We start from the raw sequence: 13,568 nt of genomic DNA, 5'->3' as shown, positions 1-13,568 counted from the left end.
AACTAATTGGCTCCCCCTTATTGTTAAATATTGTATTGTATATCTATATATTTTATGTTATAGGTTTTTGAATGTGAAAGGGTGACAGGGAAAGAAATAGTTGGCAAAAGGGAAAGCAAAACTGGAAGAAAGGCGGGAGGGGGGGATAGCTGTAAGGCTGAACAGACTTAGAGCTGGTAGTTGTGACCTTGAACAACTCATATAACACTGGGAACCAACAGATAAGAAATGCCGGGGCCAGAAAGAATAACAACACGGAAAACAGCAGCTTCGGTTGCTGCTGCAGCTACAAGACGGGCTAGTGTACAGGGCGATAATGGGGGAAAAGGCGATAAAGAACAGGCAGACCCTTTTGCACTGCAGCTTTTAGAATTCAGGAAAGAGATGATGAAATCAATGCAAGAATTTACACAACAGGTCCGTAGTGACATGGAAAAATCTAATTTATCATTGAAGGAACAAGTACACAGAGATATTGAGAACTCAAACAAGGTTCTAAAGGAACAATTTGAAATATTGGGAGACAAGGTTAGCAACTTGGAGTCAAAAGTAGATAAATTAGAAAAATTAAGAGAGGAGGTCACAGAAGTAAGGGAAGAACAAAATGGGATGCTAGGATTGGTACAAGGGGTCCAAGGGAAACAGAGTGATTTGGAGGATCAGTTTTTACTTTTGCAGCTACGATAATGGGATAGGACAATCAGAATCAGAGGCTTACCAGACTCTGACTCTGAACCAGTACTAGAGACATATGTGACACAGTTAATTTCAGAGTGGATGGGGGAAAGCACAGATTGGCTGGATGGTTCAGTTGAAAGTTGTTTCAGAATTAAATCGTTTCAGAGCAGAGAACGGAACCATCCAGGAGACATTTTGTTAACATTAGTGACAAAAAAGTGAAGGATGCAATCCTTCAGAATAGCTTTGAAAATGATCTTGTGGTTGCTGGACAGAAAGTAGACATCTTCAAAGAAATTCCTCTGAAATTGAGATTAAGAAGAACAAAATACCAGTTTTTGACAACAGCTCTTAGGAAAGCCAACATCAGATACAAATGGGAATTTCCTGAGGGTATCTCCTTTACATACATGAAGAGGAGATATAAGCTGACATCAGAATTTCAGGCGAGAGAATTTCTGGATAAAAATAGGAGAGACTTAGACCCCAAACAAGACAGGGGAGACCCCCGATCTGAGCAAAAGAAAGCCTTAGAACAACTTGCACTGGAAGAGGTGGCTTCAGGGAAAACAGATATTGTAACTGACTCTGGAAATGGCCAATCTTAAATTACTGAGCTGGAATGTTAACTGTTTGAACTCTGGAGCCAGACGACATCAGATTGAACATGTAATAGCAAAACAGAAATTGGATATAATCTGTCTCCAAGAGACACATATTGCAAAAAAGCATAAAAGGGTCTTAATTAACAAAAAATTAGGTATGGACTTCATCTCATCAGATAAAACAAAAAAGAGAGGAGTTGTTTTTTATATTAATCCTGCACTTGAACCCAAATTGATTCAGAAGGACGAAAAAGGCAGAATTTTAATAATACAAATTAAAATCCAGGGAGAGAAAGTGATATTGGTTGGTATTTACACCCCTAATGATAAAAAAGCAACTTTTTTCAGGAAACTAGAAACAGAACTACTTGAATTTGCAGATCAAAATATTATTTTAATGGGAGACTTAAATGGAGTTCCAACTTTAGACAAAGATAGATCAGCCAGGAAAAAAGAGACCAAAGAAGGTAAACTGCCAAAAACTTTTTTTGACATGACTCAAAATCTAAAGCTGATAGATATCTGGCGAGTGAGACACATGTTTGATAGAGAGTATACTTTTTACAGCCATGTACATGACAGCAGTTCGAGAATAGACTCTATATGGATCTCCAAAGAATTAGAAACAAGAGTCAAAAGAATTGAAATCAATCCCAGAAACTTTTCAGACCATAATTCCCTGACTATGGAATTACAAAAAGAAAGCCAAATCTCTTTTAGATGGAGATTAAATGATAAATTATTAGATGATCACAAATTTGTTGAAAAAGCAAAAAAGACCTTGATGGATTATTTTGAAATAAATAGTCAAGGGCTAATAAAGTTACAGATGGTCTGGGATGCAAGCAAGGCTGTAATGAGAGGACTCTTTATACAACAAAATTCATTTAAAAGGAAATTGAGAGAGAAAAAGAAAAAAGAAATATTAGAGGAAATTATGAAAAAGGAGAAACAGCTGCCAAACAAAGCAAACAAAGAGGCAGTAAAACAGGCAATCAAAACATTACAAACCCAGTACTCAATGATTATAAACGAGGAAATCAGCTGGAAAATAAAAAGAGTAAAACAAAAATATTTTGAGCATGCAAATAAACCAGGGAAGTTGTTAGCCTGGTAGTTGAATAAAACTGAACAAAGGAACTCCATAAATAAAATTAACATAAATGGCAGAATTACAAACAAGCTGAAGGAAATAGGAGAAGGGTTTGTTAAATATTTTTCTGAGTTGTATAGACAAGGGAAAAAAAAAACATTTAAGATAGAAGAGTACATCAGAAATAGCAATATGCCATATTTAAAAGAAGAACAAAGGAACATCCTTAACTCCCAGATAACAATGCAAGAAATACTTGATGCAATAAAAAGCTCTAAAAATGGCAAGTCCCCAGGCCCGGATGGTTTTACGGCAAAATATTATAAGATATTAAATGAACAATTAGCGAACCCATTGAAAGATGTCATGAATGAAATACTGAACACAGGCGAAATCCCAGAAACATGGAAACAGGCCTATATAACAGTAATTCCAAAACAAGACGCAGATTTGCTGCAAATTAAAAACTATAGGCCTATTTCCTTGTTAAATAATGATTACAAATTGTTTGCAAATATCCTAGCTAACAGATTAAAAAAAAAATTAAATGAATATATACATCAAGATCAAGCCGGGTTCCTACCAGGAAGACAAATGAAGGAGAATATAAGGAATACTTTGAATATAATAGAATATTTGGAGGCTAAAAATGAAAAGAAAGTGGCAATGATGTTTATAGACGCTGAAAAAGCCTTTGATAATGTTTCTTGGAAGTTCATGATAAAGCTGTTAGAACAAATCAGAAGTAGTCCCAAGTTTTTAAAAGCAACAGCAGCAATCTATTCAGAACAAAAAGCCAAACTAATTATAAATCAGGTGATAACAGATGACTGTAAGATCCAAAAAGGAACAAGACAAGGATGCCCATTATCACCATTATTGTTTATTCTGGTCTTGGAAGTACTTGCCAGAAACATAAGAGCAAATAAAGAGATTACAGGTGTAAAAGCTGGGAAAAATGAACTCAAGTTAAAAGCGTATGCAGATGACCTAGTGATAGCAGTGGAAGAACCTAAAACTTCACTCCCTAAAGTAATAGAAAAAATTCAGAATTTTGGGGAAGTGACAGGATTTAAGCTAAATAGGAATAAAACTAAATTATTAGTTAAAAACATGAAGGAAGAAGAAAGAACCGAATTAGAACAAAATATTGAGATTGAAGTCCATTAAAAGGTTAAATATTTAGGGATTTGGTTAACATCAAGAAATATAAACCTATTTAAAAATAACTATGAAAAAAATTGGCTTCAGGTAAAAAGAAATTTAGAAATATGGAGCAGAATGAATCTCTCAATGTTAGGAAAAATATCAGTGATTAAAATGAATGTGTTGCCAAAAATGCTATTTCTTTTTCAATCAATACCAGTCATCCTGAAAGATGAATGCTTTAAAAAATGGCAGAAAGAGATTTTAAGATTTATCGGGGGGGGGGGGAGAGCAAAAGGCGAAGGATAAAACATAAAATACTTACAGATGTAAAAGATAGAGGCGGGTTTGCCCTCCCAGACCTTAAATTGTATTACGAATCTACTTGTTTGGTATGGATCAGGGACTGGATGAGATTGGACAAGCAAGAGGCACTAGAACTAGAAGGTCATGACAACAGATTTGGTTGGCATGCATATTTATGGTACGGGAAAGGGAAGATTCATAGAAGCTTTTACAACCATATAATCAGGAAATCATTAATGAGTGTATGGGAGAGATATAAAGTCTTATTGGAACAAAAGACTCCGTGGTGGCTTTCACCACATGAAGCATTACTGCTCAGACCACTTGGAAAGAAAGGGAAATGGCTCACATATGCTGATTTATTAAAGGAACATGATGGAAAATGGAAATTAAGAGATTATGATGAGATCAAAGACCACTTTCAGAGTTGGTTGCATTATCGACAACTACATGAAACATATAAAGAAGACTGTAAGAAAGGATTTAGTTATACTAGATCTAGGTTTCAAACGGAAGTGATTGAAGGGAAAGTGAAACTACTGAAGGCCGCATATAGCATACTATTAGAATGGGAGATGAAAGATGAAGAGGTAAAATCAATTATGATTAAATGGGCACAAGATGTAGGTCACAACATCATGATGGAGGATTGGGTTAAATTATGGAAAACTGAGTTAAAATTTACAGATTGTTCCCTATTGAAGGAGAATTACATGAAGATGATGTACAGATGGTACACAACACCAGTGCAGTTAGGGAAAATGTACAAAACTAGTTCAAACATATGTTGGAAGTTTAAGGAAAAGGAGGGAACATTTTATCATATGTGGTGGGATTGTAAAGTAATTAAAAAATTTTGGGAAATGATATACAATGAACTGAAGAAAATGTTCCATTTAACATTTGCTAAAAAACCCGAGGCATTTTTGTTGGGGATCGTAGGGAAAGACCTGCCCAAAAAGTTGAAAAACATCTTCATGTATGCGACAACGGCCGCGAGAGTTCTGATAGCACAAGGATGGAAGACTGAAGAAATCCCAACTAAAGAATTATGGCAAGAAAAATTGATGGATTATGCGGAACTGGCAAAAATGACTCATAAGCTACGGGACAAGGATAACTGTGACTTTAAGGATGAATGGGAACCTTTCACAAAGTATTTGAAGACGCAACAAAGCGAACTGGACTCCTTGGCAGGTTTTGAATAAACATCCACATTCTTTTTTCATTTTTTTTTTTACTGATAATAATTAGCTAAACAGATGGAGGATCTATACAACTCTGTAACATGCAGAAAATAGCATTATTGGAGAAACCAAAGACTGGAACTGAGGGAAGTCGGGGGGTGGGGTGGGGGGATGGGTTTTGTGGGGGGAGGGGGGAGGAAAATTGGGGAGGGAATAAGGATATGTTTTTGGAAAATATGTTTTGTTATAACTTTGAATAAAAAAAATTAAAAAAAGAAATTTAACTTTGTAGAGGAAGCTGGGAAACAGGGAGAGAACTGGGCCCCCTCATACCAGATTAGAAATGGCAGAAGGAAAAATGTCAATGTTAGAATAAACCAGCAAGGCAGTAACACAAGACATCATAAGATCTGGACTACAGTGGTACCTCGGGTTAAGTACTTAATTTGTTCTGGAGGTCCGTTCTTAACCTGAAACTGTTCTTAACCTGAAGCACCACTTTAGCTAATGGGGCCTCCTGCTGCTGCCGCACCGCCAGAGCACAATTTCTGTTCTCATCCTGAAGCAAACTTCTTACGCTGAAGCACTATTTCTGGAAGTGTATGTAACCTGAAGCATATGTAACCCGAGGTACCACTGTATATGATTTGTTTTTAGAATTTAAAAGAGAACTTTTTCGGGTAAAGGAAAATGTTGTTAACACAGTTTCTCAAATTTGGAAAAACACCAATTTACGTTCAGAGGCTGTGGGACGATTTAAAGAGGGGAACGTACAAACCACTAAGGTGAGAATAGTAGAGGAGTGAGGTTTGAGGAAAATGCAAGGGAAAGTAAGGGTGGTCCCAGATAAAAATGGCACCCTGTGTGAATTAATTTGGGAGGCTTTGACTGTGATGAAGATGAAACAGGAAAGGAGGGCAAATTGTATAAAGGCTACTATGTGGTGGCAATGTAAAGTTATCAAAAAGGCGTGGGAAATGACATACAAAGACTTGAAGACAAGGTTGAAAGTGATTTTTGTTTCTTAAAAAAACAAAAACGGAAGCTATAATAATGGTAGGAACAGGACCTAATGGACTTATGGAGCGAAAGACTTTGTCCCTGTACCTGAGTCTGGATGCCAGGCCAAAATCAGCCCATCCCTACAGAAGGAAGAAGCCACTGCCAAAGAAGATAAAGAAGATTGGCGAAACAAACTAGTGAACATATTAGATAATCTGAAACCCAAGAAAGAAAATGCAGTGTTGTTTTTTCTTAAAAAAGGTAAATTTTTAATGCATAATTTCTGAGGGTTGTGTATAGATTTTTACCTTAGTAGAACTTTTAAAAGTCACTCGTATTAAGATGAATAAGGTTTTAAAATTGGATTGTTAAGATTATAAGACTTTATAGACATTAGCATGCTCAAAGCATAAAACAATGGAACCAAGAAAGGGTGGGAAGTTAAGATTTATGATTTTATGATTTGATTTTTTGTTTGTGATGTTTTTGTTTGTTTGTTTTTTCTTGTTATTATAAAATACAGTGGTACCTCAGGTTAAGTACTTAATTCATTCCGGAGGTCCGTTCTTAACCTGAAACTGTTCTTAACCTGAAGCACCACTTTAGCTAATGGGGCCTCCTGCTGCTGCCGGGTCGCCAGAGCACAATTTCTGTTCTCATCCTGAAGCAAAGTTCTTAACCTGAAGCACTATTTCTGGGTTAGCGGAGTCTGTAACCTGAAGCATATGTAACCTGAAGCATATGTAACCTGAAGCGTATGTAACCCGAAGTACTGCTGTAAATTGTATTTTAAAAAATGAGATGTGGCTGAACTATACATCCTACACAAGCCTCCTTTTTTCCTTCCTTTTCATCATTAGGTGCTCCTTTGTATTCAGATCAGGCCTCAGTACAATGATGTAGCATTTGGGAAGGAACATGAAACCCAGTAACCCACCACAGGAAGTCAAGATGGAAAGGACCTGTAAAAATGTCATGTTGTTTCCTTTGCTGCCTACATACACTAGAAAAGTACAGACCCAAATGCTGCCAAACGCTAGCGTGCCCAAAGTGATAAACTTGGTTTCTTGGAAACCCCAAGGTAGTTTCATGGTTAAGAAAGCAACACCAAAAGAAGCAGTAGCCAGAAGGCCTACGTAGGTAAAGGTATAATGAAATACAGCGGCAGAACCTTCATTGCATTGCAATACTAACTGACCAGCTGCGGATCCCTTGCCAAATTCTGGGAAGGGGGGAGATATTCCAGTGAAGACCAGGAGGATGACAAACGGAACGGCGGAACAGAAAAGGAAGATCGCATTTGGCAAATTCTTTTCCACCCATTTGCTGACGGTGTTCCCTGGCTTTGTGGCCATGAATGCCAACAGCACAGTGGTCATTTTTGCCAGAACAGAAGAGAGGGTAACTGAGATGCATGTGCCGAAAGTTATTTGACGGAGAATGCAGTTGAGCTTTTTAGGCTGGCCAAGGTATACAAAGGAGGACAAAAAGGAAAGCAGGAGAGAAACAAGGAGGGTGTAAGTGAGGTTTCGATTGTTGGCTTTAACAAATGGAGTGTCCCTGTATTTAATGAAGATTTTCAGAACACAACCTGTGGCGAAGCACAAGAACAGGGCAAAGAAAACCAAAGCAATCCCTAGGGGTTCTTCATAGGAGAGGAAGACTATGGTCTTGGGAAAACATTGATCCCTCTCATTGTTTGAGTATTTATCTTCCGGGCAGTGGTGGCAATGATCTGCATCTGAAAGAAATAAACCCAAATGATTTCAATCAATCAATCAAATTTATTATTTATACCCCGCCCATCTGGTTGGGGCAACAGAATTAAAATTTTAAAAATTATAAAACTTCAAACATTAAAAACTTCCCTAAACAGGACTGCCTTCAGATGTCTTCTAAAAGTCAGATAGCTGTCTATTTTCTTGACATTTGACGAGAGGGCGTTCCACAGGGCGTGCACCACTACCGAGAAGGCCCTCTGCCTGCTTTCCTGTAATCTCACTTATCACAGTGAAGGAACTGCCAGAAGGCCCTCGGAGCCGGACCTCAGTGTCCGCACTGAGCGATGGGGGTGGAGCCACCATGTATTTCCCCTTGGTGCTCAAGTAAGTTGGCACAAAGGAGACCCAAACACTGCAAAACACCAGCATGCTGAAGGTGATAAACTTGGCTTCGTTGAAACCGCCAGGGAGCTTCTTGCTGAGGAAAGCCACAGTAAAAGAGATGGCAGCCAGAAGGCCCATGTATAATAATAATAATAATAATAATAATAATAATAATAATAATAATAATTTATTATTTGTACCCTGCCCATCTGGCTGGGTTTCCCCAGCCACTCTGGGCGGCTTCCATAAAAACCAAAAATACACTAAAATATCACAGATTAAAAACTTCCCTGAACAGGGCTGCCTTAAGATGTCTTCTGAATGTCAAGTAGTTATTTATCGCTTTGACATCTGATGGGAGGGCGTTGCACAGGGCAGGCGCCACTACCGAGAAGGCCCTCTGCCTGGTTCCCTGTAGCTTTGCTTCTCGCAATGAGGGAACCGCCAGAAGGCCCTCGGTGCTGGACCTCAGCGTCCAGGCAGAACGATGGGGGTGGAGACACTCCTTCATGTAGCCAAGGGCAGAATAAAACATAGTGACAGACCCTTCATTACACTGCAGAATTGTCTGTGTGACCTGGGAATCCATGTCCAGTTCTGGGAAGGGGGGAAATATTCCGATCCAGGCAATGCAGGTGCCAAACCGAAAGGCAGAACCATTTGCCAAACTCTTTCCCACCCACTTGCTAATGCTGTTCCCTGGTTTTGTGGCCATGAATGCCAAAACCACAGTGATAGTTTTTGCCAGCACAGAAGAGACGGCGACCGAGAAGATGATGCTGAAGGCAGTTTGACGGAGAAGGCAGGTGACCTTTTGAGGCTGGTCGATGGAAAGAAGGGAGGACAAAAAGAAAAGCAGGGGAGAATGGAGCCTTGTAATTATTTACATATGACTGTTGTAAACCGCTCTGATACTTTTTAAGAATATGTATATATAAAATGACTGCTGAAATGTGGCTGAACTATACATCCGACACAACCCCCTTTTTTTCCTTCCTTTTCATCATTAGGTGCTCCTTTGTATTCAGATCAGGCCTCAGTACAATGATGTAGCATTTGGGAAGGAAGATGTAACCCAATAACCCACCACTGGAAGCCAAGATGGAATAGACTTGCAAAACTGCCATGTTTTTTCCATCGGTGCCTGCAAAGGCTGGCAAAGTGAAGACCCAAACCCAGCCAAGCATTAGCATGATCAAAGTGATATACTTGGTTTCTTGGAAACCCCATGGTAGTTTCATGGTTAAGAAAGCAACACCAAAAGAGGCAGTACCCAGAAGGGCTATGTAGAGAAAGATAGAATAAACTATAGTGGCAGAACCTTCATTGCATTGCAATACTATCTGTCCAGCTGTGGGATCCATGCCAAATTCTGGGGAGGGGGGAGAAATTCCAATCAAGACCAGGCAGATGACCAACTGAATGACGGAACAGAAAAGGACAATCGCATTTGGCAAACTCCTTCCCACCCATTTGCTGACGCTGTTCCCTGGCTTTGTGGCCATGAATGCCAACAGCACAGTGGTCATTTTTGCCAGAACAGAAGAGAGGGTGACTGAGATGCTTATGCTGAAAGCTATTACACGGAGAATGCAGTTGAGCTTTTGAGGCTGGCCAAGAAATAGTAAGGAAGATAATAAACTAAGCAGAAGAGAAACAAGGAGGATGTAAGTGAGGTTTTGATGGTTTGCTTTAACTATTGGAGTTCCTTTGTATTTAATAAAGATTCCAAGAACAGAAGCTGTGATGAAACACAAGAACAGGGCAAAGAAAGCCAGGATAATGCCCAGAGGTTCTTCATAGGAGAGGAAGACTATAGTTTTGGGAAAACATTGATCCCTCTCATTGTTTGGGTATTTATCTTCTGGGCACTGGTGGCAATGATCTGCATCTGAAAGAAATAAACCCTACGATTTCAGAATAATAATAATAATAATAATAATAATAATAATAATAATAATAATGCATTTCTGGGTTATTTGTGGGGCCTGCCTAGTGTTTTTTTCATGAGTAGAATGTTTGCTTTTATTTAAAATGCATCACTGGATTATTTGTGGGGCATAAGAATTTGTTCATTTCCCCCCCCAAAAAAAAAATCTGGCCCCCAACAAGGTCTGAGGGACAGTGGAGTGGCCCCCTGCTGAAAAAGTTTGCTGACCCCTGGTCCAGATGAAGGGAAGTAATAGTACTACTCCATTCTGCCTTGGTCAGACCAAACCTGGAATACTGTGTCCAGTTCTGGGGTCACAATTTAAGAAGGATATTGACAAGCTGGAATGTGTGCAGAGGAGGGTGCACAATATGATCAGGGTCTGGAAACCAAGCCTTGTGGGGAATGGTTGAGGAAGGTGTGTGTGTTTAGATTATGACTTTTGAGATCTTTGAGATCTAGGGAATCACTAGCATAGTTAAAGTCCTGGAGAAATAGTTACTCATTAGATAATGGTGTTAATGTTGAGGTGCCTAGCACCATGAACTTGACTGAAATAATTAAAAAATGTTTAGGAAACAGTAGAAGGTTGCTCCCATAATTGCTGGCGAATAAAGGTAAATTAAATACATTTCAGGTAGAATTTTGAGTGATTTTTAGTTCATACTCATGTACACTCCCGCATCCCACAGAAGGCTCAAAGTCTTAGCTTTCAATTTTAGAAAAGTAAATTGTACATCTATAAAGTTGGTAAGCAAAATATGGAGGCAGCGTTCTGTGGCTTATTAGGCAGATATTGAGGTACTGCTGTTGCATGCTATATTTAATGGTTTGATAATTTTCTTTGTTTCTGCGTTCCTGTTGCTAAGGATTTTTAGTCATTTTAGATGAACAAGCTGTAATCTGAGCCCGCTTAGAGCAACACTCTCAAGCAATGCACTTGGAAGATTGCTTGCCTAGAATTGATTCACCAGAACTCCAAATTAATATTGAAATGTGCCTCTTGAAATTCTGGATCAGAATTTAGCAAAGATGAACTTACTTTATTAACAAAATTTTAGTTCAGACCAAACATGACAATTTTCATACTGAACCTGCTCCTTAACACACCACCCTCCAGGGTCTTCTGTTCCTTCAAACCCATTTACCAGTATGAGTAGAAATGGTTCCTTGTCTGCATGGGGCACAATCATAGCAGCAAATTGGTTGTCCCTCTGGCACGATCTTGCTGTATCCAGATTGGCAGCTTTCTGTACAAGTAGAATGGGGCCGTGTCTGAAGGGAATCAAGAAAGGAAAAACCTGTCTGAGGGATTTCCATAGGTACTATACCATTCTGTTTTCATGTGTCCATTCCTTGCAGAACAACTGGATCATGTTCCCATCCCTGATCTCTAAACAACCAATATATATACATATATAAATAAAAAATAATTGTCCAGTAGCACCTTAGAGACCAACTAAGTTTGTTCTGGGTATAACCTTTCGTGTGCATACCCAAAACAAACATAGCTGGTCTCTTTTTTATATACCGTATTTTTCCCTCTATAACACGCAGATTTTTTCTCCTAAAAAGTAAGGGGAAATGTCTGTGCGTGTTATAGAGCGAATGTGTGGTCCCTGGAGCCGTTTGTCCCAAGTGCATGGCAAAAATCATATTGCGCCTTCACGGAGGAGAGGAGGCTGCTGCTTTCCTGCATTCTGCCTCAGGGTCTTACTGCCCACCCTGTTCTGTTTCAGTTACTGTTTGCTCAGACGGAACAAAGAGCAGTGAAATCCCCTCCCCTCCAGGCAACCCCTCCCCTCCAGGCAAGTAGAGAGGAAAGCAGAGCGTCCCTGCTCCGGTGCTGCTGCTGCTGCGTCTGGGGACTCGGCAGGCAGCGGAAAACATGCAGATGAGAGAGAGAGAGAGGGCTGGCTTGAGTGGGTGGGTGGACTTTTGCCTTCCTCCCCCCCCCCTTTAAACCCCTCTCCTGCATTCTTAGCCAGCTGCTTCTCCGCACACCCCTCTCGTGCTCCTTGTCCCTTCTATATTTTTCCTTCCCTCCCCACTTAAAACGTGGTTACAAAGCACAGATCCACATGGATCCTCAGGATCTTTGCATTGGGTCACCCCAAATTCACAATCAGATCACATAGCAATGATCTGATGCAAAAACAGGGCTGCAATGGTGCAAAAACATGGTTACAAAGCATGGATCCACATGGATCCTCAGGATCTTTGCATTAAAGGTAAAGGTAAAGGTACCCCTGCCCGTACGGGCCAGTCTTGACAGACTCTGGGGTTGTGCGCCCATCTCACTTAAGAGGCCAGGGGCCAGCGCTGTCCGGAGACACTTCCGGGTCACGTGGCCAGCGTGACATCGCTGCTCTGGCGAGCCAGAGCTGCACACGGAAACGCCGTTTACCTTCCCGCTGGTAAGCGGTCCCTATTTATCTACTTGCACCCGGAGGTGCTTTCGAACTGCTAGGTTGGCAGGCGCTGGGACCGAGCAGCGGGAGCTCACCCCGCCGCAGGGATTCGAACCGCCGACCTTTCGATCGGCAAGTCCTAGGCGCTGAGGCTTTAACCCACAGCGCCACCTGCGTCCCATCTTTGCATTGGGTCACCTCAAATTCACCATCAGATCACATAGCATGTCCATGGCTACAGCCTGCCCCCCAAAAATCACGTACCCACTGTTGCCTGGGGCTGCAATGGTGCAAAAACGTGGTTACAAAGCATGGATCCACATGGATCCTCAGGATCTTTGCATTGGGTCAGCCCAAATTCACCATTAGAGCACGTAGCATGTCCATGGCTACAGCCTGCCCCCCCCCCCAAATCACGCACCCACTGTTGCCTGGGGCTGCAATGGTACAAAAATGTGGTTACAAAGCATGGATCCACATGGATCCTCAGGATCTTTGCATTGGGTCATCCCAAATTCACCATCAGAACACATAGCATGTCCATGGCTACAGCCTGCCCCCCAAAAATCACGCACCCACTGTTGCCTGGGGCTGCAATGGTGCAAAAACGTGGTTACAAAGCATGGATCCACATGGATCCTCAGGATCTTTGCATTGGGTCAGCCCAAATTCACCATTAGAGCACATAGCATGTCCATGGCTACAGCCTGCCCCCCAAAAATCACACACCCACTGTTGCCTGGGGCTGCAATGGTGCAAAAACGTGGTTACAAAGCATGGATCCACAGGGATTCTCAGGATTTTTGCATTGGGTCACCCCAAATTCACCATCAGATCACATGTCTGTGGCCACAGCATGAAGCACAAAAATGATACATCCACTGTTTCATTCAGAATGCTTTTTCCCTTGTTTTCCTCCTCTAAAAACGATGTGCGTGTTATGGTCAGGTGCGTGTTATAGAGCGAAAAATACAGTATATTTCGACTGCGTCAGACCAACACAGCTACCAACCTGACTCTGAACAACCAAGGAGAGATTGAGGCTGAGACCAGCTGTATTGTTATTTGCTAATTTGAACAGGAGTCTTCCAGGCTCAAAGCTCAC

General features: G+C 40.7%; 2 protein-coding genes across 2 annotated transcripts in view; both read right to left on the bottom strand.

The window, feature by feature from the left end:
* LOC307209015 (killer cell lectin-like receptor subfamily B member 1B allele A) overlaps window positions 1-13,568 on the bottom strand; it is a 250,274-nt gene that overhangs the window by 7,236 nt on the left and 229,470 nt on the right. The window lies entirely within an intron of this gene.
* LOC307209819 (vomeronasal type-2 receptor 26-like) lies at window positions 6,540-11,196 on the bottom strand (the record flags this gene model as incomplete). The annotated part of the gene is made up of 5 exons (XM_079965182.1): window positions 6,540-6,979; window positions 8,099-8,252; window positions 8,626-8,942; window positions 9,733-9,935; window positions 11,163-11,196. The coding sequence occupies 5 exons, from the start codon at window positions 11,194-11,196 to the stop codon at window positions 6,839-6,841; spliced, it is 849 nt and encodes a 282-aa protein (XP_079821308.1). The 3' UTR covers window positions 6,540-6,838.

Source organism: Podarcis cretensis (assembly GCF_951804945.1).
Source record: "Podarcis cretensis genome assembly, chromosome: 2".
Classification (NCBI taxonomy): Eukaryota; Metazoa; Chordata; class Lepidosauria; order Squamata; family Lacertidae; genus Podarcis; species Podarcis cretensis.
This window is presented reverse-complemented; position numbering and strand designations above follow the sequence as displayed.